This window comes from Gymnogyps californianus, chromosome 21 (genome assembly GCF_018139145.2).
Source record: "Gymnogyps californianus isolate 813 chromosome 21, ASM1813914v2, whole genome shotgun sequence".
Lineage (NCBI taxonomy): Eukaryota > Metazoa > Chordata > Aves > Accipitriformes > Cathartidae > Gymnogyps > Gymnogyps californianus.
Genome location: NC_059491.1, coordinates 7964600 through 7990563, shown reverse-complemented (window position 1 = coordinate 7990563; position 25964 = coordinate 7964600). Strand labels below are relative to the sequence as shown.

The 25964-nt window shown below is 52.3% G+C and overlaps 1 protein-coding gene across 1 annotated transcript; it reads left to right on the top strand.

The window, feature by feature from the left end:
* Positions 1 to 405: 405 nt before the first annotated feature.
* Positions 406 to 24952, top strand: LOC127024680 (protein-arginine deiminase type-1-like). Its single transcript, XM_050909295.1, has 17 exons — positions 406 to 506; positions 7262 to 7384; positions 16187 to 16361; positions 16839 to 16908; positions 18365 to 18426; positions 19146 to 19263; positions 19389 to 19514; positions 20128 to 20303; positions 20390 to 20493; positions 20821 to 20944; positions 21783 to 21890; positions 21976 to 22127; positions 23220 to 23364; positions 23657 to 23750; positions 23846 to 23925; positions 24364 to 24489; positions 24598 to 24952. The coding sequence occupies exons 1-17, from the start codon at positions 415 to 417 to the stop codon at positions 24829 to 24831; spliced, it is 2109 nt and encodes a 702-aa protein (XP_050765252.1). The 5' UTR covers positions 406 to 414; the 3' UTR covers positions 24832 to 24952.
* Positions 24953 to 25964: the final 1012 nt, after the last annotated feature.

Here is a 25964-nt window from a genome sequence, read left to right as displayed (position 1 = left end):
ACGGGGTTTTGGGGTACCTTTGTGTCGGAGGTGGGCACAAAAGTGACGAACTCATCGACGTGGCCCACAGACAGCCAGTCAGAGTAGAGCTCCACGGGAGCCTGTACTTGCTGGGCGTAGAGGAAATCCCGTACCACTCTGGTCATTCTCCTCCCTGCGGATCTGGGGGCAGAATACCCCCGAGAGAGGGAATAAGGGGAATAAATATTTATGCAGCAATAGGTACATACACATAAATTGCTATCAAGGTGGAGGAAAGAAAGGAGGGTGCAAATGTGAAGGCAGAGATTGGGTGCACCCACTCCATAGGGTACCAGATTTGCAGCTGGTCAGGGAATGGCTAATTAAGGCCCTTAATATGATTTTTTTTTTATGATATTTAGGGGCAATCATGGTTCCTTTGCTCCCAAACACATGGGTTTCCCATCTTCCCATCTCTTACGTGGGGAAGCTGCTGCCGATGAGGATCCTTCCCAGGGGATACTCTTTCCCTGCCACGGTCACAGGTGGGCTGACCTCCAGGTTGCCGAAGGAGTCGAGACTGGTGATGGCTTCGAAGAGGGGCTCTCTGATCACGTAGCCAAAGTCGGGGCCCTGGGGAAAGAGAAATCGCTGTGGGCTTTGCCCTGAGTCCCTCCTGCCTCTGTGCCTTTGCTTTTATCCCTCCTGCTGGGCTCAGACCTGCTCCAGTGGGTAAAAATATCAAGAGTGAGGCCTGTCCATGGATGGGGAGAGGCTAAAGGAAAGGCAAGAGGATAAAGGTCTCTGGGTCTTCTGAGCTCAGTAATAAATGGCAAATGCCAGGGGCAGAGCTGGGATGTTGAGCTGGGGAGAGATCTCCTCTGCTATCTCGCCGCCAATGTTTAAGTGTCCACATTAAGCTAATTAGGTGCTGGGGTAGCCCTGAAGCTGAGTTTCTGGATGGCTCTTGTCGAGCTAGATGAACTTCAGTCCCTGAGGGTAAATTCACCGCAGGCATAAGAGCCACCCGAAGGGCTGTACTTCACTTAAATCCTATTTAAGCCATGATTTTCAGGACTTAATATATCTGGGATTTAAAGCGTTGTGCATGCAGGGGTCGTTTACCCTTGGTTGTGATATGCCAGGGTCAAATGCCTGAGGGAGAGATTGCAATGCTAAGAACGGGGCAAAAATGGCAGCGCTGGGACAAAAATCCTGCCTTGAACCTGTCCTTGCTCTCCAGTTTAAGTCAACATGGGCTTGGAGCTCACGGCAGCCCCTGGGACAAGATCAGGTATCTGTTGGGTTTGCATTAAATCCCAATCACTTATTAGTGTTGGGTTTCCGTAGGGGTAAACCAAATATACAGGTTGGTAAAAATGAGCGGGGAGACCTGAGGGTGCGTGGTTATGATCTAGAAGTTGGGGTTTTTTTTAATTGAAGATGTTTGGAGAAGCAGGGAGCTGCTGCTGCTGCCTTTCCCCGAGGCTTCCCGTGCATTTTTGGGGTGCATATCTGGAGAACAGCTAGGGGTCAGATCCTTCACCCGGGTGCTGCGGGAAGGACTGAGCATGAAACACCTGCTCTCAGCTTATTTCAGTTTAATAAACCACAGAGCCGGTGTGGTTTCAACTGTCAAGGCACTGGTTCATCCCAGGTTTGCGGGTCGCATCCAAGTCCTATCAGTTCCAGATTGATTTTGAGGGGCTAATTCCCTCTCGTCTCCTTTTTCCCTGGCGTGGGGTCCCAGGGGCTTAGGGCTTGGCCGGGGCGAGAGGAGGACCCGTGCGTGTTGCGTTTGGCTAAATATTCCTAGCTGGAAAATGAGATTGGAAAGATAGGAGTGGGGATTAGGGGAGGCTTCAAAGCAGAAATTGGAGTGTAATGTGTTAGCAGCTCCGAAGGCTGAAATTTCTTCTCTGAATATGAAGCAAAGCAATTCCTAAAGAGGGCAGATAGGAGCGGTTGCCCGGCTTATTTGTGAAGGAGCGGATCAGCGTGCTATTCCCATCCTGCCTGATGAATCTGGGACTGCATGTACTCATTTCAGGCATGAGAAATGATGTATTTCAATGCTTTTGAAAGTGCTTAACCTTCCCCAAAGTGACATGCAGCAAAAAAGTGAGCTGTCCTCTTCTCCCATTACTGTTGGAGAGAAGACCAGGGCTGAGGCTGCTGCCAGGGCCTGGCTGGGTGTGTGGGGCAGAGATTTAGTGGCTACTTGGGGATGTCCTGCCCTTTCTGCATGGTGATATCTCAAAGGGATTGTTCAGTCCATCTTTTTCCCATGCTTGTCTTTGGGCTCTCTCTAAATGCCCTGGCCAGGGTCACTGCTCTCCCAGGCAGCTTTCTTTGCATGCCCTGCCTGCGGCTGGCCCTTTGCCTCGGCAAAGAAGCCCCACAGGGATGTTTTTGGCAGCTGGCTGCATCTTGTTCTCTTCCGAGGAAGCAAATTGACCCCCTTATGCTTTCCTTTCCTCTCCTGCTTGGGAGCTGCTGCATACTCACAGGCATAGAGAAGGAAAGGAAAAACCAGCCCATTGCTGGGATACTCCGGGTGGAGAAATCCACTCCTGTCCCAGAGCTTGTCAGGAGTCTTTTGCTCCCAGAGGCGTGAGCTCCTCCTTTCCCCTCTCATCCAGCACCTTCTGGATGAAAGGTTTTCCAGATGGCTGGGATGTGGCTTAGGTTCTGATCCTTGGTTTGAGGCAGGGTGAGGCTGTTGGTGTCCTCCCAGCTGGAAGTGGATGGGGTAGTAGCTCCATGCAGTTGCATGCAGAGGTGTTAAACTCTTATTTTTCAGGCAATTCATTGTAGGACCTCCAAGGAGCCAAGTGCAAGTGGGATTTTAGGAAAGGTTAAACAGCTTAAGCATAAAAACCTTCAAGCTGCTCCTTGGGTAATACAAGCGACTGTCCTGCTCTTACCAGCAGCTCCTTGACGGGGAATTGCTCCAGCCCTCCATCTCGAGGGGAGTCCAGCACCACTGGGAAGCTTTTGTGGGGAGCATGGGTGTAGCCAAACTCCATCTCCTCCTGAAGAAGGGAGGAAAACCTGCATGGGGCACATCAGCAGGGAGGAAAAGCTTTGCCCCCTCTCAGGTGCCCACCTACCTGCATCCAGCGGTCCCCGCGGTTGATGTAGCCGAAGCAAGCCTTCAGCTCACAGCCGGCCTTGTTCACCAGGTTTTTTATCTCCTTGATGAAGAGGTAGTTGTCCTTCATGCTAGGAAAGTGGATGGGAGGAGGGAAGGGGATGAAGGGCTGCTGGAGGATGGATATCCCCTGCAGGCAGCTGCCTTTCCCTCTGCCCATCACCTCCCTGGCCTGTCTTGGTGACCTCCAGGGAGACTGTGGGGCTGATGCTGATTTGGCTGGGAAGGCATCATCCCTTGGCCTTTACCTGCAGACGAAGACGTTCACCGGTGCCAAAGTGTTGGGGGTCATGATCCACGGTGCTACCCTGAACACTACTGTGTCTGTGAAGACTGGTGTATGGGGGATACCCTGGGGGAGGCAAGCAGAAATCGGGGACTTTCCACACCCTATTTACCACTATTCCCCCCAAAATAACCCTACCCTGAGGTCATTTTTGGAGTAAATTAACGGGGACTGCTCTCCATTCAATCCCCATCCCTTTCTCCATGCCCCTCGGACTGTTGCAGCCTCCCATCTGCACCCCTTCCCTGGAGCCCCCAGACCTCAGCCAGCGTCTCCAGGAGGCTGACATGGATGGAAACCAGCCCAGAGAAGGTGTCGTCAGGAAAGCGGAGCCCCTCGACGAAGAAGTCTAGCTCAGCGGCCCCACCGGTGTACTGCACGGTGTGGTACAGCTTCCTCTGGCCCAGCACGTGGATGTAGCGCTGCCCAAAGAAGGGGTCTACAAGAAGAGAAAGGGGAAGGTGGGCAATTTCCAAAGTTTCAGGGGTGGTTTCAAGCCTATTTTGCTTGTGTGCAAGGAGGTACCACAATCCCTCTGTGCTGGAGCTTTTCTGCTTCTGTGGGTGGATACGACTTCATCTGGCCAGAAGTACCTTAAAACAGGAGTTGAGGGGCTTGCAGTTTTGCAGTTGTGCACAAGAAGGGTGAGGAAAAGATGTCTGAGCCTTTCCTTGGATGGAGCGGTCATTGGGAAGAGGTTTTCATGGGGTTTCTGCCCTTGCAGCCCCCTCTGACCTGCTGTGGGATGACAATGCCAGCAGCCCTCCTGCTGACAAACTGCCTCTGCCTGGAGGGACAAGACCAAGCTGCTTCATGGCATGTTTCTAGGCTGGATGAGGGCTTTTGGTCCCAGGGAATAAACTGCTGTGCCCACAACAAGGAAGAGGGAGGGGAAAATGTGTTGTAGAGCATGTTGCCATCGTGGAGAAAGCATCTGGGTGTCAGGACACATGGCTGCTTTTTGCTACCCCTTTGCTGAATGACCTTGGATAAATGCCTTTATGGCCCTGTGCTTCTGCTTGTTAATCTCCAAAGTTTTCCTATTGATTGAGAAGAGAGAATGTTCAACGCCGGAAAAATTTGGAGAAGGGATGCTGAGGGCATGATTTGCTTCAGAAGTGCCATTTGAAGAGCATGGAGAGGACAAGGTCAGAGATGGAAAGAAAAGAGCTTGCAGGGATCTCAAAAGCACCACAAATGAGGAGGAAGGGGCAGAGGTGAGGAGGGACTTACTCTGCATGTGAAAGACCCCAACTTTGTCTGCATCAGAGACAGGAATATAGAGAACGATTTCATAACCCCGGGGCAGGCGCTGTGGCCCTTCAGTCCTCAAGACCATCTGAGACATGTCCAGCAAATCTGGGGTGCAAACAAAAAAAAAAATTATGGATGATAGGTGATTGCACCGTGCAGCTCTGGCTGGCTTGCATGTTCCCTCCTGGGGTTTGCATCTCCCATGCCAAGAAATCTGCTCTTCCCTTGCTACCAGCCTTTGCAAGCTGGAAAAACAACCTGCGGTCCTTCTAGCAAAGCTTGTGGCTTGTGCTTTGAAACAAATGCCCTTTTTTTTTTTTTTTTTCCAGCCCCCCCCAGCCCTGGCACAGCCGGTCCCTGGCCTCAAAAAGCTGATGGGCACCAGCTCCATGTGGTTTTAGTTTTCCAGGAACAGGTGGGTGTATTCCTGGCTGCTGGCTGCATGCCTTGCCCTGAGCTCCTTTCACCTGCGCGAAGCATCCCTGGGCCAAGCTCTGCTGTCAGTGGCACCTCTGCTATTTTTCTGGCCGTGCTTTGTGCCCCTGCTTGACCGCAATTAGTTTGCATGGCATTAAAAAAAAATTCCCATGTGGGAAGCTTACTCAGCAGCCTGGTGGAGAGCAGCTCACGGGCAGTAAGTTCCCAAGCAAAATTTCATCTCCAGAAAGGTTAAAGACGGGGAATAATGGAGCATTTTTTGCTTTATATGATTTTTTTTTTGAAGCTGCGTTACCTTCTTTGCTGAATACCCTTTCATCGTCGCAGTCTGATGTCGGAGTGAAGGGGCTCTCCTTGTCGCAGCTGACGAGCAGGATGGCCCCGTGTCCCTCGGGACCCCAGGTCCAGCTTGCCTAAAACACCCCACTGGGGCTTAGCAAGCTCAGGCTCTTGCAGGCCCGTGAACTTTCTGTGTAGCAGAGGAGGCTGAATTACCTTGTTGGGGTTGTTCTTTTCCACCACACCATCCCGATCTGCATCAACGTCCAGAGAGATCCCTGGATGGACAGACCCCACCATCATCCCAGGGTACGGCAAGGTTAGGTGGGTGCAGTAAGTCCCCTGGACCCGGCAAACTTGGGTCTGTCTCTGCCCCCACATCACAGCACCCTAATCCAAGGGACCGAGGGGGTGAAGATGGATTGCTGCATTGCAGAAGCCTTCGTACTCACCAATGCCGGTGAGGAAGACCCCGGCTTGGTTGATGGGCTGTCCTCCCTCTGCGTAAAAGCTGACAGTTACCTGCAAACCCCCAAACCCCTGGTTGGGGAAGGATGCTTTCCCTCTGTGGAGGTCCCACACCCCAGCACCCCACTTCTTACCTTGTTATCGTTGACCTCTGTGCTGGCCCGGCTCATGCTGAACCTCAGGACTGTCCCCTCGTCCAGCGGCCACTGCATCCTGCTGCTGGGGGCTGACTCAACCTCCTCTTGGCCCTGGTGTGCCACCTCCACGCTCACCCCCTCCGTGTGCTTCACGCTGAAGGAGACAGCCCCGGCCGGGGCCGCCCTGCCAAAAACACTCCGTATTTTTAGAGATTTGCACCAAAACCACCCGGTTCTCACTGCAATTAATTTGACTGCCCAAACACAGCCAAGACTGGGCACACTGGCGTCTCCACGCTCACCGCTGGCACCTTTCTGCCCTTTCCTCCCTGCCTGGGAATGCTTGAAGTGTCTTTTTTTTTTTTTTTTTAGGGCAGAACATGCTATTTTAGCAAAATGAGTCTATTTTGTAGCCATCGGTGCAGATTACAATCTATAATAATCACAGCCAAAGCACTCAGCACTGCTGGAACTGAACTCGGATTAGCACTTCAATGGAGAAAACCATGTTTATTTTCCAACTGAGGCAAACCTGGTATTTAACAGCTCATTGTAATGGCGTGGCGACCCAGCTGAGAGACTTTACCATGGGAAACTCTAATTTTCGGGGTGATTTTTTCCAACCCCGAAGCAGCTGGTGTTGCACCGCTCCCAGTCCGATGTGCCCTTGCTCTTCCCCAGCTGTTCCATGCATCGCCTTCCCCTCTCCTGGCTCCTTTTCCCTAATTTCCCTGTCTTTCCAGGGTTATTATTTTTGGGCTGCTTGCAGTTCCTGAGGTGCAGGTTCCCTTTGAGCATGCGTGCTGCCGACACCCGAGAGCTCACGCCGTATCACCGTTACAGCATCATTTATTGGGTTTCTGGATGCCGACAGCCCCGCCAAACCTGTGCTCATGAGGAGGGGGGAGAGGAAATCTGAGCGTTTGTTTGCTGCTGCTGCCCGGGTGTTTCTTAAACTGTTAAATTACATTTAATTATGCATGGAAAAACTGGTTTGGTTTCCTTGTTTCTGGGTTTTGGGAATCCCACCGGGAGGAGATTTGACCTGCAGATGAGTTGTAACTGTGCTGCTTGGCTTGAATATCTAGGGTGAGATTTGCAAAAGCAGCAAAGACCAGAATTAAGCATGAAATGAGCTTTTAAACTTTTTCCTTTGGGGGAATAATTAGCTTGAAGTACAGTGTTCAGTTTGTTTTAGGGGAGCAGGGTTGGTGTTGTGGGGGTTTGCATGCTTTCCCAAGACACTGCTTGGTCACTAGATCTCGTTTTCCTCCCCTCTCCCAGCTGCATCCCCTCCTTTGCAGTCCATCCCCGCGGCTCCTGCTCATCCCTCTGCTCTCCAGCGGCTTTCCGAGGTGACGCTGGATCTGTTGACCGCAAACGGATCAAACCCATCGCAGACCTGGGGTAAATACCATAGCATGCAAATGTGGATGCTCGAAGCTTTCCTGGGACTTGTGCAGATTTGCAAAGCCCAGGGAGGGTTTTGCTCATGAATTGCATTAAATCAGTGTCAGGGCTGTGGGTTTTGGGGGAGAAGAAGGAAAAACGAGGAGGGGGGGATTTGCAGAAGGACAAACAGGGGGTAAAGGTGAGGAGAAAGATGGAGGTGCAGAGATGGAGGAGGAGAGGGAGTGTTAGTACGTCCCACTCACCCGTAGACATCAGCGGAGATGTGGGTGCCCAGCACGCACAGGGCCTCGATGCGGTTCCCATGCTGCAGCCGGAGCGTGCGATCCCCTGGCATCTCCCCACGCAGCAGCCCGGATGCCCTGACGATGGGCACACGCACCCTTCCCCACCCGCTCCGGGTGGCACTGAGTCCCCCTGGCAGCACCCAGCTGCTTCTCCTTCTTCCCCAGCACGCCTCCTCCTCCTCCTTGACTGGCCTGGGAGCAAATCAATCGGCTTTTGGAGCTTGCAAAGTTTGGGATGACAAATTTGCAGCCCCCACCCCAGTCCGAAGGGAGGAGGCGGTTGGATTGGACCCTCTAAAGCCCTGTGAAAATGATCTCCGAGGGGAGGGAAGGGATGGAGAGGGAGGGCAGCTGGCCCGAAGCCCGGCCGGCTCCCAGCCCTATGCAAGGAGCTCCCCCAGCTGTCCCAAACTCCGTGTCCCTCCAGCATCTCCCCGACCCCAAACGGAGATGAGCAACCCAACATAGAGGCGATTTTGCAGCACTTTGGGTTTCGGCTGGCATTTGCATCTGTGGGGTATCCGCTCTTTTTTGCTCTCTAGGGAAAAGCTCTGGCTGCTCTGGGGAGGAAGAAATACAATTTCCCAGCCCTTAGGCTAGAGCAGGACTTTTTTTTTTCTTTTTCTTTTCCCCTGCTTATTTTCAAAGGGAAGCTGGGGAGCCAGTTGCTGATGAGGGGAAATCGGAGGTGGTTTTGCACGACGAACCCGTTGCTTGCCACCCCGCACCGCAGCAGAGCACATTGGGAGCAATTGCTGCCTACGCAGGCATTTGCATTATTTATTAACATCAAGCTAAATATTAATTTTAAAAACCAAACTTCTGCCCCAGATTTTGGAAGCCACAAGCAATTAGCAAGGAACAGAAACATTCAGGTTGATGTTCCCTATTTATATCCCTTTCGGGCTTTTCTTTTTTAGTGCTCTCTTCCCTCTGTGGCTGGGGCGTAGGAAATAAGCTCAAATCCAGTTTCCCATCTGAAGTAGATCCTGGTTGGTTTGGTTTTTTTTTTTTTTTTTGCCATGACCTGAGCACATGTGAGCGAGGACTTTGTGTTGCTGAGCAAATACTTGGGAACATACACAAAAAAAAGAGGCAGTTTTGCTGTTTTTCTGTACATGCAAAAATGAGATTTGTGGCAATGGGGAGATTTTGTTAAAAGCCATAGATGTTCTGCCTGCAGAATATAAGAAAATATAAACCACTTTGCTCCCAGACTGTGCCTTTCGTAGAGCATCGTGGTCAGGGTGGCACTGCTGCTGTGCAAAACGTGCCGGGGGCTTGGGTTAAATGACCCCCGGTTTAGATACCCTGACCCAGAGTTGACCTGCTGGCAGCTGGAAAACGTTCTTTCTTCTAAGAAGCATCATGATTTATCTGGTTAACTCTTGTCTGTTTAAATCACCAGTAGCAAGAAACACTGGTGAAAGAGGAACCAGAAAGAGAAATAATTTAAAAAGAGGAAAAAAAAAAACCCCAAAACTGCATCATGTTTGCACAAGTGGGCTCTGTTCTCCAGCACTGTACGAGACTTATTTTCCTTCTTTTTACCCCAAAGCAGAGCCAGCAGCTGGCATCGCATGGGCTGGGGTGGCCTCACCTCCCTGCGCTTTCCTGGGACCTGTGGGCTGGGGAAACAGAGGTGCAAACCTATCAGTTTGGAAGAAAACAAGCAAAAAGCAGCTTCTGTTTCACCTTTTCACTTCCCAATTCCTGCGCCCGAGGATTTAGTATGTCAGTTGTCAGTGAGGAAAACACATGCTATTTAAATCCTTCTTTTCTTCAAAAAGACCCCCAAATCCCTCCCATCTCACAGAAAGACCCCGAGGTCACCACATCACTTGTGATTTTTAAAATCAGCTGGAGCGTTTCTAGCTCGTCACGGGGTTTGTTTTATACATCTATATATATATATATATCTCTCCATCCCCTATGGTCCAGCTGGTGTGATGGTGCTGGCATGGGTAAAAGGCCCTGGCACTTGCCAGGCAGAAGGAAACCTGTGGACCCTTAGGAGCAGATGTTACCTACTAGCAAATATGGGATTGAAAGCCTGGTGGCTCTGGGGATTTTTGGGTGGTCCTGGCATTTTTTAGGTGGCCCTGGCCACCTGAGGGGCTGGCAGACCCAGTTCCCTGCCACTACAGAGGTCCCCTGTCTTTGAGGGATTGGTGTGGAAGGAGGATGGGGTCTTTGCAAGTTTCCTGGCGTATTTGGAAACCAGGTTTGGTCTTTGTAAGCCTTTGGGGGTCTTTCAAAGCTTCTTGGGGTCTTTGCAAGCTTCCCGGAGACTTTGCAAACCTTTGAGGTTCTTTGCCAGCCATCCAGGGTCTTTGTAAGCTTTCTGGGCTCTTTGCAAACCTTGGGGTTTTTTCAAAGCTTCTTGGGGTCTTTGCAAGTCTCTGGAGGTCTTCGTGGAGCCGTGCAGCTATGCCGGCAGCGGGGAAGATACTAAATCCTTCTTTCAGAGGCTTTGGCAAAGCACCCACCCATTGCAGTGTCTCATTTGGGGAGGAAGGAGAGGTGGCTGAGGCATCATCTCCGTATCTGCATCCAGTGCTCTGGGGACAAGTGCGAGGACCTGCCTGTCCCCATCACAGCGAAAGCCTGGGCGACTCCCCCCATGAGTTGCTAAATAAACCTTGGCTTATGCTGCAAGAACGGGATTTTTCAGGAGGCAAAAGTGCTATTTGCGATGCAGGCTCTGCTCTGTACTATCAGGTGGGAGATCAGGCATGGTAAACCATCACAGGACGTATATATAGATAAATATATACACATGTAGATGTCTGAAGGCTCATGGTTTCGTGGCTATAGTCAATCTGGTCAGAGGAGTTCTCTGGCTTTTTTTTAAAAATCAGATGTGCCAGATTAGGAGATGCTCTGAATAAACTTCCCTGCCGCTGATGGATCTCTGCCTGCCCTAATTTCGAGGACCTGGGAACAGATCCCAGCGCTGGAGCTTGCAAACAACCCCGGCGAGCTGATTCCTGAGGGTTTTCATGTGCGCGTCGCCCAGCATCTCCTCCCCAAAGAGGACTGAGCCGGTGGGTGCAAGAGGGTTTTAAGCTCTGTGGGTGCTTGCTGAGGGGTTTTGGGGTTGTTTTGTGGCTCCCTTCCTGCAGGCACGTGCCTTATTGCAAAGAGTAGGAGGGAAATGTTTCCCCCACGGAGTCCTTTCAAGCTGACCTTTCACGTTTAGGAGGTGCAAACAGGTGCCCATCCCAATCGAGCCACGAGGCGCTGCCCGTTCCTGCCCATTCCTGCCCGCGCTGGCTTTATTTTGGAAGAGGCAGGCAGCTTCGAGGAGGCGAAACCAACCCACTGGCGAGGATGAAGGAGCCTGGGTGAAGCTGAGCCCACCCGTGACTTTATTGTTCTCCCTGGGGGAGGCATCCAGCACGCCCCAGCGAGGGAGATATTTATAGGGCGGCAAACTTAAAGCAAAGCTGGGGGAGAGCGTGGGCAGGGCGAGTGCAGGGGTACGTGGATGGCTCCAGCCCTGGGGGAAAAAGCAGTTTTGTGGGGTGCTTTGCTCTTGAATTGCCAGGTATGTAGTCTCCCAGCAGGCAGACGCCTTTATTTTGGGGAGAACAAAAGATGGAGGGGGATTTTTGGTGCTTTCTCACCTTGGGAGAACGCAGTTGCAAAGCCAGCTCTGACGAGTCCTAGCCGTGGATGTTTTACCAGAATGGGGACCAACCTCTTTTGGGTTTTACTGGCTTTAAAAGCATTTTTTGCTGGTCCAAACCAGCCTCCTGCCCTTCTTCCCAGGCTTCCAAGCAGGATGGGGAAGGCAGACCCCAGGAGGGGACTTGATGCCTGCCTGAGATGCTCCTGCCGTGCTGTTACAGCTATGCGCCTAAAGAAAATAAACCCTCATGCAAACCTGAGCGGGACTTGATAACTGGTTCGATGCCTTGCCCTGTTGCAAGTAATTAGGCTGACATGGCTCTTAAAAGTTCCTACCTGCAATTACGCATGCAGAGTAATAAATAAGGTGTAATTATTGGCTTAGGGAGGTTATCAGACTTTCCTTGACAGAGTGACGGTGCAGGATGGGGGAGAAGAAACACCCTGAGGGGGTCTGAGCTATTAGTGGGGTTCCTGGGGGAGCACTGGGGGGGTCAGGTCTTGCTCCATCATGGCTAGAAATTGGGAAAAAGATGAAGTGAGCCCCAAAAAACAAGGCTGACCAAGCTCACTCAATCTGATGGAGAGGCGGGATCCCATCCATCGTGTACCAGGGATCTTAATAGCAATTTCTCAGGACAAGGTGTTATTAGGAAGAAACACTCAGCTCTGAATGGGCCAAATGACTTAAAATTGTCATTCTCCCTGTGCACGGGCATGTCAGTGCTAATAGCAGGTGGAGGAGGAAGAAGAGGTGAGTGTAGGTACCACCCAACGAAGACGAGGTGTTTTGGGCTTGAGCGAGCATCCGCAGTGACCGTGGCGGCTCAAAATGTGCCGTGACTAAACTTGCCGAAAGAAAAACCAAACCCCAAACCCAAAATGAAGATGAGGTTTCGGCACTGTGTCTCCATCCTTTCTGGATGGGTGTGATCCGGGGTGAGTTTGGAGAAGCACATGTTTCCAAACCCTCTGCTGAAGCCCTCGTGCTTGCTGGGAGCCCGAAACCACCATCCTCCGCCTCCCTCCAGATTACAGACCGTACCAGCCTGACCCCGTGGGGATTAAGGTGTGTTCCCTGTCCAGCACAGGGCTCAAACCAGCTGAGCAGGATACGATGCTAAAATCACAGCAGGCGGCAAGCTCAGCACCGAGCCCAGTCCAAACCAGTGCAACCAGCAGCCACGAGTGGGAAATCCAACTTTGGTAGAGATGCTGCTGTGGCCGGACTCTTCCTTGGAAGATGCAGCAGGCTCCTCGCCCACTGTGCTGGCTCTGCTTTGCCCCAGCTCAAAGGGTTTTAGGGGTGCGTGAAGGTTTGTGCTCCCCCAGGAGGGCTCGAGAACCGACAAAATTCACAAGTCTATGAACATCAGGAGTTTGGCTTGTGCTGGGTTTCGAGTAACAGGGTTTTATCTAAAATCTCAAGCAAGGTGAGGTCCTGGAGAGCCTGGAAATGCTGCTAGCATTCTCCACTCGAGCATCCTGGCTGTCCCGGCAGGCTCCCACGATCTTATTAAAGCTGTGCTCGCGTACGAGACACGGTGCTGTTGGTTTTTTTTTTTTCCTGCTGCAATTAAAGTCGGAAGGAACCCTTTAATGTAGACTGACTGGGAGATGTTTAAAGCAGCTGGTTTGATCTTGCAGGGGAAGGTGCGCGCAGGTTGCTGCTCCTCCAGCTGAGGACGTGCCGCTTGATGCAGTGATGGGGACCGGTCCTTCTAGCTCTGCCGAGCCTGCTTTGACCTTTTCAGCTTGCAAGAGGTCCCGCTGCTCACAAAACTGGGTTTCTCCTGGCTCCAGCCCTCTCCTGCCCATTGCATCGCTAACGTGACCACATCGCCCCGTATCCCCCTTGCTATGAGGATGAACCTTGCGGCAACGGGGCTGTCGGCGCGCTCTCCGTCCCCTTGCTGCCTTTTTTCCTCCATCTTAGCTGCTGCCTCCATCCCTGAGTGTGGCGGCGATCTCCTTCCCAGCTTCAGCAAGATTAATCTCGCTCGGTTTCCCTCCTTGCAGGCAGACGAAGCCTCCTGGGATGGCCCAGAGAGATGGCTATCTCCGGTAGATGACATCTTCCAGCGATGGGGATGTTTCCCGTGGGAGCTTTGCTGCCTGCCCAAAAAACCCCAATTCCCCTGAAACGCAAGGTCCAAGCAAAACACTGAGAACTTTTAATTTCCACTGAAAGCCTCTTGTTGTTTTGTTGTTGTTTGTTTTTTCTTTCTTTCCCCTTCCCTCCCTGCAAAATAACCAGTTTTCCCTGCACCCGTTTCTGCCTGTCGCGCTCCTCGGGAGTTGTTATGATGGGAAGGACCGACCTGAACAAATATTTCTTTTTGTTAGGCTTTATTCGGGCATTGCCTTAATGGGGTAGCTGAGGCCGTGAGTCACCTGCGGAGAGGCTAGATGGAAAATTTGGGTCGTTTTAAAGAAAATGCTTTATTTTAATGATACCGTGTATTGTAATAACCCTAAACAACCACGTTGCGCAACAGGAGGAGTTGAAATGTTTAATGCATTAAGCTTTGGAGTCCTTATATGGAGCTATAAGGGAAGAAAAAGGTGAGAATAAGCCCCGAAAGGGCTCGCTGCTGAGCATCCCAGGGCAGGGCTGGGTGTCATCCACCCCGTCCTGCCCCTTTGCCTCGTGTCCCCTCCCCGGAGCCGCCTGTCCCCCCGGGGGCTGCCTTATCGCCTCCATCTCCCCGAGCGGGGCGGCAGCTTGCTGGGTGGCGGAGGTGGAGACGGCAGGGTCCCCTAGCTAAACCCCGTCATCGAGGGAAGGAGGAGTTAAATTCCCCTGCCTTTTAATCCAGTCGTGCTGGTTTACCTACAAAGCCAGGCAGCAGCTTCTTTCACACACGGCCGCTGTCCCCGGCACATCATGCCTCAACGTCACATCGTGCAGATGTCCACCAGCCGCGCCAGCTATGGCGTCTGCGTGTTGGGTACCGAGGTCTTCCTCGATATGCGCCGGTAAGGCTTGGGATCGGGGTATCCCCGTCATTTTCCATAGGGCGGATGGATTTTGGGGGAGCCCAACGGTGGTTTTGCTCTTTGTTTGGAGGAGAAATGGGTGCTGGGGGGAAAATCAGAGCTCATTGTGAGCCCGCATCATGAGTTCATCCAAGGATTTCTCAAGCTTATTTGGTGCACGGGGGACGCATCCCGCTGGGTTTGGTTTAGGGGACGATGTTCCACAGGGATCCGCACCCAAAGGAGGGATGTCGGCTCTGGCAAATGCGAGGCGTCGAAGCGTAGCCGAGCCATGACGATTTGCAGGCAAAGCCCATGCACACCCCAGCTAAGCGGGATCTATTTCTGGCTGTGAAAACATTAGGCAAGAGCAATTCAAGACGAGCAACTTGGCTGGAGCTAAAATGAGGTAAAGAATAAAATGTATGGCTCAGGCAGAAAAAATCCACCAGCGGGTTTGCACGGGTGATTTCACAAAAAGAGATTTTTCCAGCATTAAATATGAGGGTTGCTTTATTGGCCAGATATGAGGCTGTATTTACCCTGCTGTTACATTGTCATTATTTAATAAATCACATTTATAATGATATAGACTGCAGGACAAGCCAGTCGGCATCGCATCCGGGGCAATTATTGGGGTTATGTGTTGGAGCCAGGCCAGGACGTGCCGTCGTCCCCCCGAAGGGCTTCGGATTGAGCTTTAGCTGCCCTAAAAAAGTATTATTTTTCCTCTCGGCCAGATGGGAATATAGAAAACCTATTATTTGCAATTTTTTTTTTTTCCCCCTGGATTTGGACTCAAAGCAAGCTCAGTCCCATTTAGACACGGAGCCCGATCCGCAAGAATGGGCTGACTTGGCTCCTCGGTAGCAAATTTGAGCTTTTGTCCAAAAAAGCAGACAGCGGATGCTCTTTCAACTGAAAAAATGGGATCATTTTGTTCCTGGAGAGCACTGGCTGGGGGGAACTTGGTGATGGATGTGTCAAGATTTGACTGTGGTTTGGGCTGTTTTGGGGGCAGAAAATGGAGCACGGTGGGAATCCGGTGGCGATGCTGAGGTGTGAGGGCTGTAAAATCAGGGCAAATAGACCCAAATTTGAGAAGTCATGGCGTGCAACAGTGTGCAAGTGGATTTACGATGTTGCACGATGTTAAACACGAGGGGTGACAAGCGAAATGATGCTTTAATCTCCCCTTACAAGCTGCTGCAGGCACCAGGGATGCAATGCCAAGAGCAACACCAGGAATAAATCTCTTCTGTGTTTGGGGTTTTTTTTTTTTGGTCTCACTGTTAAAATTTACCACCCTAGCTCTTTTCACGTGCGGCCGGGGAGATTGGCTCCTGATGGCAGACAGGTTGGAGCACTCGTGCTCCTGGGATGGAGGTGCTGGGGCTGTAATGAGCAGTTAGGCAGCACTTCAAAGGCGAGGGATGTCATACAGGTGGGGTGCGGGTTCTCCATGCTCGGATTCAGGCTCCACTCCAGTTCGGGCATCTCTCGGGTCAGGGTATGGTCCCGTGATAACCATCTCCCCGGATGGTTGACGTCAAAAATTGTCCTGGCTCTTTGTTGGGGTTTTGTTCTGGGATGCTGAAATTTTGGGGGTTTTCTTGCTGTTGTGGAGGGAGGTTGGATGCCCAAACTTCAGCGATTCACAGTCTAGGCTTAACCACGGACGGACGTGCTGAAGCTCCAGTGGGAGCTCTGCTTGCTCAACACCGCCACAGAGATAATACATATAAAATTCAGACGACGCGTTTCGTCACCCGAAGATGGTTTCAGAGTCCTTTCCACCCAGTTAAGGCTGGATTTTAATTCCAGGTTCAAGTATTTGGCTCCACAGAGGAGAACAGGAGGGACAACTTGGTCTATAACTCAATGCTGCTCTCTGTTTCAGATCTACCCCCAAAGGTGCCACGTCATTTGATGTCCATGCCACCTCCGCGGTTACGGTCCACGTCATCCACAGCCCGATGACAAAACCCATGATTAACTCCAGATGGCCCCTGGATCCTGATATAGAGGTTATAGTGACCATTGATGTCACCAGCAGGACTGTCAATGACAATAAGGTTAGTTGCTTTTTATGCACCGAAACTGGAAAAATAAGTCAAACTTCTTAGGAAAGAAGGGAGGATTATGGGCAGGCTTGAGAATTTCTAAGTAGTGCTGACGTCAGACTTCTTTTCATGGAGAAAACTCAAACTTAAACAGAATTGTGTAATTACTGCGTACGAAAAATGAAACTAAGAAAGAGAAGGAGATCGTATTTTGTGCCCTAAAGATGAGATAGCAACGGTTGCAATAGCTGGTGTCAGAAATTGCATGCGAGGCAGCAAAAATACTCCAACCTTGGCTTTTTCCATGCCTGTTTTTGTGCTGAGGCAGGCAGAAATGCTTCGGCTGAACTATGATTAATGGAGAATGGCTTGGATGAACCCTCCAAGAGCTTGTTGTATAGCATTCGTTGGTCAACCCAATGAGTGGAAAGACCTACTCAGCATGACGGGACACAGGACTTGTGTCATGATCTGGTGATGTCTTCACAGGTTAAGATTTCGTACTACGGACAGGAAGGCAATGAGCTTTCGGTGGCTTGGTTGTACCTCACCTGCGTAGGTAGGTATTACAGCAATGCTCGTTCAAACCCGGCCAACCCTTTCTGATGCCAAGATCTAGTTGGGTTCATGGGATGGGAGTTAAGTGGGGGGCGCGGGCTGCCCATCTGTGACGTGCAATGAAGGTTTGGGTGTTGACTGATGCTGACAAGCAAGAGGGAAATAATTAAAATGTTATTATGCTGCCTTATATGGTGCAAAAAAGACACAGGTTGGGCCGTGTCCCCACCCAACGCACACACCAAGCATCCTCCTCTGCTTGCCAAGACCATTGCGTTGGCGGAAGAGGATCCAAAGGAGACCATCTCACCCAACTTTGGCCGGCGTCCCCCTCCTCGACCTCCGTTGCAGCTAGTGGAGAGGAATAGGCACCAAAATGTAGTTGTCTGACCTATTTTAGAAGTTTAGGATGAGATGAATCATTCCCTTGAAATGCCTATTTTCCTCTGCTGACTACAAAGGGAGTCTAGACAACCAGTCTGCATGCAGACCTTCCCCTTGGATGGATTAATTACCCTAAATTTGGGATTTTCTAAAGCGTTCGCATGACAGTCAGACCTATGTCCTTAAGTCATGCATATGCCTCCCAAAATTGCACCCGAAGAGGCTGACGCTTTTCCACGTCCCATGACTGATGGGCTCTGCTGGAGCCATCTGGGGCACCGCTGTCTGCAGGGCTTTTGCCTTACAAATGCTCTTTGCTTGCTTAGATTTAAAGCTTCATTTCCAGCTTCTCCATGTCCTCCTCTCTGCATCAAGGAGAAGGACAATCTCTACTTCAGTGCCTGTGTTTTCCACATGCCATATATCCCATTTGGAGGAGTTTCTGTATTAAGATAGGCTTAATACAGATTTAGGTAGGGTTTAGATGAGGTTGCTGGTAAATCTCTGCCTCAGTGCCTGTGTTTTCCACGCGCCATATATCCCATTTGGAGGAGTTTCTGTATTAAGATAGGCTTAATACAGATTTAGGTAGGGTTTAGATGAGGTCGTGGGTAAACCTCCGCTTTATTGCAGCAGAGGCAGAGATTTGGGCCAAGAAGAGCTCTGTGAGGGAAAGTCCTTCTCAAATGTTACATCAAGCCTAGTAATTATTTAAGTGTCCACTCACCCATGGTGAAAACACTTTCATGCCTCCACTGTGTTTCGGCTTCATGAAAAACGCTACAATCGATATGAAATTGGTGAAAACACAAAATATGCCATGAATTGAGTACGTCCCTGCTGGGGGAACCAAGACGGGAGAAGATAGCTGGAGTCCGAAGGGGGAAAGCCATGAAAAAGCCATCGGGTTGGCTTTTCCATTGGCATTTTGTTGGAGACGTTGGGTCTGGAGCAGCTTTGGGGCATGAAGGTGGGGTTGGTGTTGGGTTGACTCATGCTGAGGACAAGCCCAAAATGCCACCGGGAGCTCGTTCCCCTGCCAGGTGGCATCCTTTTCTCTCTTGATGTTTCAGATGTATCCCTGGACGTGGACTTGAACCGTAATGGCAGAGTGAAGAGCAAAGGGAAGGACAAGGTAATGAGAAGGCAAGGTACGGACGGTCAACGCAGGGTGCAGCTGTTTGCAGTCTCTTCCCTGAAAATCTCCAGGCGGGAGAGGGACTTGGGTGGTGTCGCTGGTGTCTGAATTAGAGAAAATAACATGGCAAATTCTCAACCTACTAATTGAGGAAGAAAAGACTTTGTTTTCTTATTCCGTGCCAAAAATCTCCTGCCTCTCCAGTGCAGCCCCAAGGATCATAGAGGAGAAAATACTCCGCTTTCTTTTCTTTTCTTTCTTTTCTCCCTTTTTGGACTTGAAACATGCCACTAAATGAGTCAGCTGCAAGTTTTCCAAACAGCAAGAGATTTACCCCTTTGGCAACAAATCTGCATATGCCCAAGCACTTACACACGGGTAATTAGCTGCAGTCTGATCAGCAGCACAAATTGTACATCAAGATGAGATGCATTTCTAGAAACGGCGTAGTGTTGTCCAGATGAGGCCTGGCAGATACTTTCTGGCTTGTTAGAAGATAAGATCTGTTTGAAATAGTCTTTGCTGGCCCTGCTTAGAAGCTGAGGTTAGGAAATTTAGTGGCTTGAAAGCATCGCTGCCGTCTCCCTACCAGCCTTGACTGCATGTTGTGGGTTGTCCTCCAAGCGTGGCCGTGGTGGTGGGGTTTTCCCCGGTCTGGGAGGAGGCTGGGATGGGGGAAATCTTGCTCCCAGCCCGTTTCGGTGCTTCTCCTCCAGGCCAAGTGGACGTGGGGTCCGGATGGGCAAGGCGCTGTGCTGCTAGTCAACTGCGACCGGGACAGCCCTGGCGCAGGGGGGATGGACAGTGGTCAAGTGGACATACGGACCACTGCAGGTAAGGTGTCATCTGCAGCGCGAGGAGACCCAAAAGGTCTCACTGAGGTGTTTCCCACTTGCAACACCTCCATCCCCTCTCTCCATGTCCCCTCTCTCCATCTTCCCCCCCCCGGCCCCCCATAGACCTTCAGGACATGTCCGTCATGCTGCTGCGAACTCAAGGTCCCAGCGCTATCTTTGCCGAGTACCAGGTGGTCCTGCACGTCCCCGAGTCGGATGCGGATAAAGTGCGGGTTTTCCATGCTATCTGTGAGTATTTCTTCCTTCCATGCGTGACCCCGAGGTGGGTGAATCCTAATTTTTTTGTTCACCGTGGCTAAGGGCTGGGCACCTCCAGTTGCTGGAAATGCTCATTTATCCCCAAAGCTCCTCTGCTGTTGTCGAAGACGGGTTATATGGGAAAAATCAAGGGAAAAAGGATTAAAAAAAGGCTTTTCTCAGCGGGGTTGCTGAAATTTTGACATTCCCACGGGGCGGATAACCCCCACGTGGCTCCCGGCACCTTTTCGGCGCGGGTGATGACCCAGCCGCCAAAGCAGCCCATCTCGTCGGGCAGCGCGTTTTGCCTTTGAACACCCCAGCAGCTGGATCCCCAGCAGCTCCCCGCCGAAAATCAGGTCAGGGAACCCAAGTATATCATTAGATCCTTAACTCGAGCCATGCACCTTGAAAGGGTTGGACCTGAGGGTATAGAGTCCTCTTTGTACGAGGAAGATCAAGTGCGTTCCCTAGAGAAGAGGAGGCACACCTGCTCCTCTGCAAACCACGCTGGCATCAGCCACCTCCTCGCTGGTGCCTCCTTCCAGCCTGGTGGACAGGTTGGTCACCCCGTCTTGGGTTGGGTATTTCGGTGTTTCTCCAGGGAGTGACTCACACCCCCACTACAAACCCGTGTTGGGGCCGGACAAGCTCTCCTACGTGCTGGACCATGTCGGTGGTGGAGAAAACACCTTCTATGTTGAAGGGTTGGCTTTCCCCGACGTGGGTTTCTCCGGGTTGGTTTCCTTCAGCGCCAGCTTGCTGGAGGTCCCCCATAAGGTACGTGGGGTTTGCCCCATCCCCTGCAAAGTCCCTCAACGTTGAGGTTTTCAACCGCCGCTCCCCGGTGTTTTCACCCCTCGCAGAATTCGCCGGGTACCCCGATTTTCACGGACACAGTGGTTTTCCGCGTGGCGCCCTGGATAATGACGCCCAACACCCAGCAGCCTATGGAGGTTTTTGTCTGCAGGTAGGAGGGACGTCAACCCATCGCTCTCCTGCCTTGGAGGACTCTCCAAGGAGTTTTCAACCCTTCTTTGCTCTGTAGCAGCTATAGGGCGAGCCAGGCTTTATGCATGCTATATTGGAGGCAATATTTGGGTGGGGAGCCCGCTGGCACTGCTGCAGTCATTGCAACCCCAAGGAGAAAGGCTGGAGGACCCTCTCCAGCGTCTAACCTCATGCAGGACTATTACCCAGCAGATTTAGGAATGAGGAATGGGCTGCACAGTCGGGGTTGGGGGGAGCTTCTCGTGATCCCCCCCCTTGCAGCATTCGCTCCTTCCTCTCCCTCCAGCATCCAGCGAGGCTCCGACTCCAACGAAGTCTTTCTGGAAGGGCTCCAGGTCCTGCTGAAGAAAGCCAACTGCAAGCTGACCATCTGCTCAGAGGTGGAAACCCGCAGTGACCGCTGGATCCAGGTCATCAGTCGACGCTTGTAATATGCGGCTCTCCTGGTCCCTTACAGGTTCCTGGGGCGCGTAGGGTGTCACCCCCGTTGCTGGCACCCCTGGGAGGGATCAGCTGCATTGCTCAGGGAAGCACCTAGATAAGAGGTGAACCAGGCAACTGTGAACTAAAGCACGGGGAGATGCTGCTGGTGATGGCAACCAGCACAGACAGGGATGTTGTCCAGGGACCCAGTGGGCGCGTTGCAAGTGGGACCCCATGGGACATCGCAAGAGGGATCCCACTGCAAGAGGGACCTAATGGGGGCATTGCAAGAGGGATCCTGTTGCAAAAGGGGACCCCATTGTAAGAGAGACCCCATTGCAAGAGGGTCTCCACTGCAAGAGGGACCCCGTTGCAAAAGGGGCCCCGTGGGACATTGCAAGAGGGACCTCATGGGGGCATTGCAAGAGGATCCCAGTTGCAAGAGGGACCCTACAGTGCATTGCCAGGAGGACTGGGTGTGTGCCAGCTGGACGTGCCACGTGCTTCCTGCAGCGTGCCCAAGCCCTGCCATCCCTGCCCCGCTTCCCTGCCTGTTGTGGCCACGTGTTGCTTCCCCAGGGGTGACTCGTGCCGGGCGCCACGGTGCCGGGTGGAGTGTCACCCCTCGGGAGAGCAAGGCAGCTGCCTCCCTTGGGGTTAAGGACAACAGCTGGGCTTTGCCACGTTTGCCCCGTTTCCTGCTCCACCCTCACCACATGCCTCGCCAAGATAGCTATCACCCTGCCAGGAGCCTTCTTCCTCCTCCTCCTCCTCCTCTTCTTCCTCCCCCTCCTCCTCCTCCTCTTCTTTTTCTCCCCGCAACAGGACGAGCTGGAGTTCGGCTACGTGGAAGCACCGCACAAGACCTTCCCCGTCGTCTTCGACTCGCCCAGAAACAGAGGCTTGAAAGATTTTGCTTTTAAAAAGATCCTGGTGCGTCATTGCGTTGTCAATCTCCCTTTCTTCCCCCCAAATCCCCTGTCTGGGGGGTCCCCGTCACCGCTCCCCTCTTCCCCAGGGCCCCGATTTCGGCTACGTGACCCGTGAGCCCCCCGGGAAAGCCATCTCCAGCCTCGACTCCTTCGGCAACCTGGATGTCAGCCCGCCGGTGACGGTGCGAGGGAAGGAGTATCCTCTGGGCCGGATCCTGATCGGCAGCCCCCTGCCTTGGTGAGATGCGGGGGCCAGGGGGGACTCGAGCCTTCCCTCCGGGATGCGAGGCAGCGCATGAAAACCCTTGCATGAGAAAGGGTTGCACCCTTCGGAGCAGAATTTTGGGGCTGGTTCCCATCAAAATGGGAATTTGGGGCCAGTTCCCATCAAATCCCAGATTTGATGTGCAAACCGCATCGTTATTCCTTCGTCCCTTACAAAAGCCTGCCACCGCTCCGATTTTTACTCCCTCCCAAACTGCTGGTGCTTTTGCTCCGACCCTACAATGCCGTAAGCATCCAGGCTATTTCCCCCCCCCCACCCTATTAAAAGGAAAAGCAGGGGAATCCAGGAAAGGGTAAAATCCTGAATAACTGGAAATTGTTTTGCTCTGGGCAGGCAGTGCTAGGCAGCCCTGCGGGAACAACAGCGCCCTGCAAAATCCTCCACAAAGGAGGTTATTTTCCTGGAGAAATAACAACGGGGACGAAGCCAAATGGGGTTTGATCTGGGATAACAAGCGGGATGCTCTGACCCCAGCCCCGCTGCAAGCCGGGGGGGCTTGCTTCGGTTTACGGCGGTGGGTAAATGGCATTTTCCCAGCCTTGCCGGGACCGTAATTATCCCTTATTACCAGAAGTTTAATTAATGTTTTCCCAGCCTGCTGCTGTCTGTCTAAGAAAACTTCACCCCCGTGCAAAGCGCCGCGTAAGGAGTGATTTAAGATTCACAAGGACGGGGGAAATTAAACCCAAAGGTGCCCAAGCAGAACGGGGGATGTAATGCACAGTTGTCTATAGATATATATGGCCTAGGTATATATTAATATATAATATAGGTATATATTAATATATAATAGAGATATTAAGGTATAATATATCTATATTAACATCTCAGATATATTAATATATAATATCTAGATATAGTAATATGTAAAATATAGATACATATTGCTCGGACTATTTCCGGCCTCTTCCCGGTGTTTCCATAAAAATGGGATGTGCAGATGCGTCTTCTCCCCTTGGCACGATGTTCGGGGGAAGGATGGGGTAAATCTTGGGGAGGGGTGCGATGGCCACCCGCTTTTTTTCTCCTCCCTCTGCTCCCCAGGGCCTCCGGCCGGCGGATGTCCAAGGTGGTCAGGGATTTTCTTTACGCCCAGAAAGTGCAGGCGCCGGTGGAGATTTACTCGGAGTGGCTGAGCGTGGGCCACGTGGATGAATTCCTCACCTTCGTCCCCGCTTATGATAGGAAGGTACCGGTCCCCGGAGCCATCCCTGCTCCTGCACGGGGCGTCTTCTGCAAATGCAAAGAAAAAAAAAAAAAGAAAAAGGCCTTTTTGCAATTGCTCGTCCTCCCCATGGGGGCTGGCTAAGGCACCTTCTTTTGGGGTGGCTTCCTGGAAAACGGCGAGTCCCTGGGTGGCATCCCATGCACCCTGCGATGCCTGGGGCTCGTATTGGGATCAGCGTGGTGTCTCTCAGTAGGACGGTGGGATAAAATATCCCACCAACAGCAAAGCGTGACCCCCAGGCTCTCTCCCGCAGGGTTTCCGGCTCCTCTTGGCCAGCCCCAACGCTTGCTACAAGCTCTTCAAGGAGAAGCAGAGGCAGGGCCACGGCGAAGCCACGCAGCTTGTCGGTAAGGGAGTGGGTGAGGGCATCCCTACGGCGTGGCGGGGACCACTGGCATCCCTTACCGGTGTCCCTTATCGCTCTGCTCCTGTCCCCACGCAGGGCTGAAGGGCACCGAGAGGAGAAGCATCGACAAGATCCTGGCGGACGAGTCATTGAAGAACGACAACAAGCACGTGCAGGTAGGTCTTTGCAGCCGTGGATTTGCTCTCCTCGCTTGCACGGTGCTGCTGGGTGATTTCTGGGCGCGGGGAACATTTTTAGACATCCTGGGGAAAAGCAAGAAACCGTGGCATGAATTGCACGGCGCAGTGTGAAGGCAGGCAGGCAAGAGCACCCATGAAGGAGCCAGACACCCTTGGGTGCTGGGTCACCCCAGCCCGTTGTCCCGCTGGGAGATGACTGCAGAGGTGTCAAAACTGAAGGAAAGAGGTTGCTTGGGTTGGGGAGATGGTTTCAGGAGGTTGCTCAGAGGGTAGGGTGGGACGGGATGGGATGGGATGCAGGAGAGCGGGTGAGGATCCAGGGAGGATGCAATGGGGCACACAGGGGTCTGTGCATGGGATTTGGGGGGGCAGGGATGGCCAGGGGTGGCAATTCCAGGTCCCCCCTCTGCGCAGCGCTGCATCGACTGGAACCGTGACCTCCTGAAGCAAGAGCTGGGCCTGAGCGAGCAGGACATCATCGACATCCCCCAGCTCTTCATCCTGAAGGGCTCCCGCGCGGATGCCCTCTTCCCGGACATGGTGAGACCTCCAGCACCTCCTCCCCTCCGACCCCTCTTTTTCCATCCACGCCTGATGCAAACACATCTTTTGGGGTGGAAAACACTGATTTTTTCAATCCGGCTGCAGGTGAACATGTTGGTGCTGGGCAGGCACCTGGGCATCCCCAAACCCTTCGGACCACGGGTGGGTGGGCAGTGCTGCCTGGAGGAGCGGGTGCGGGCGCTGCTGGAGCCCCTGGGCCTCACCTGCACCTTCATCGATGACTACTACTCCTACCACGTCCTCTCCGGCGACGTCCACTGCGGCACCAACGTCCGCCGTAAGCCCTTCGCCTTCAAATGGTGGCACGTGGTGCCCTGAAGCATCCGGGGACGGGCTCGGCTCCTGCAACCGGAGGGTGAAGGTGCATTGGGTGCATCAGAAGATGCATCAAAATAAAGGGTTTCGCCAATAAAGCTGCATTAACACTGAGGGCGCAGCTCTTCCCCATCTTTTGGGTTGAAAAATACCATTTGAAACCTTTTTTTTTTTTTTTAAGCCCATGGTTTGTTACGGGAACGGTGGTTTTATGGGATGGGGACAACACGGGGTGTCTTCGAGAGCGTGGTGCATGCGAGTCAGCTGGCAAAGAGGCTGCTTTGGGGCTTTGAGACCCCGTCCCACTGCTAAAGGGTCTTACAGTCCCTTATCCCAGGTTTGCAGCTAATAATCCCCCCCCTAAATTCCCTATATCCACCAAAAAACCACCTCCCGCTGGGGAGACCGGCTCTTCGCCCCGGCACGGCGTGGAGGCAGAGCCCCCATCCTCATGCAAATCATTTTACACCTTTCCCAACAAAAAAATTTCCTTTTCCCTTTGCAGCCGGCCCCGGCCTCTCTTTCTCTCCCTCTCTCACCCAGCAGGAACCGGCACCAGGAACTGAAACCAGTCCCCTGCCCCGGGCATCGCTTAGCCCTGTGCAACCCCACGGGGAGCTATTATGGGGCTAAAACCACTTTTTTGGGGGCAAGTTGCTTTTCTAGCAATACTTTTTCAGGTGTAAAAACGTAGCTACGCCTCCAGCGCAAACTGCTGCGACACCGGGTTTGCAAGCGGTGCTGGAAAATCAGGGGGGGCATGCTCCCAAAAAGGGTCACGCATCCTGCTTGGCACCCCTTTTATTTTTTTATTTTTTTATTTTTTAACCAAAAAGATGATTTCTAACCCCAGAAACCTCTTTTTCCCTGTGGTTACAGCTCTGCTGAGTTTCCCCGGCCCCGAAGAGCGATATTAAATTCCAGCAGCGCATGACCCCGCAGGGAGTTGGTGGGGGGACAGCTGCATTGGCAAAGGGCTCTCCCACGCCGAGACGAGGATTTAATTAAAACAAAGACGATTAAAACCGCGACGGGGTCTGCTGTCGGGGTGACATACCGACCCCCCGACCCATGTAGCACCCAGGGGATGGGGCAAGCACCCAGCTTTGCGCCTTCAACCCCCTCTAAAATAAGAA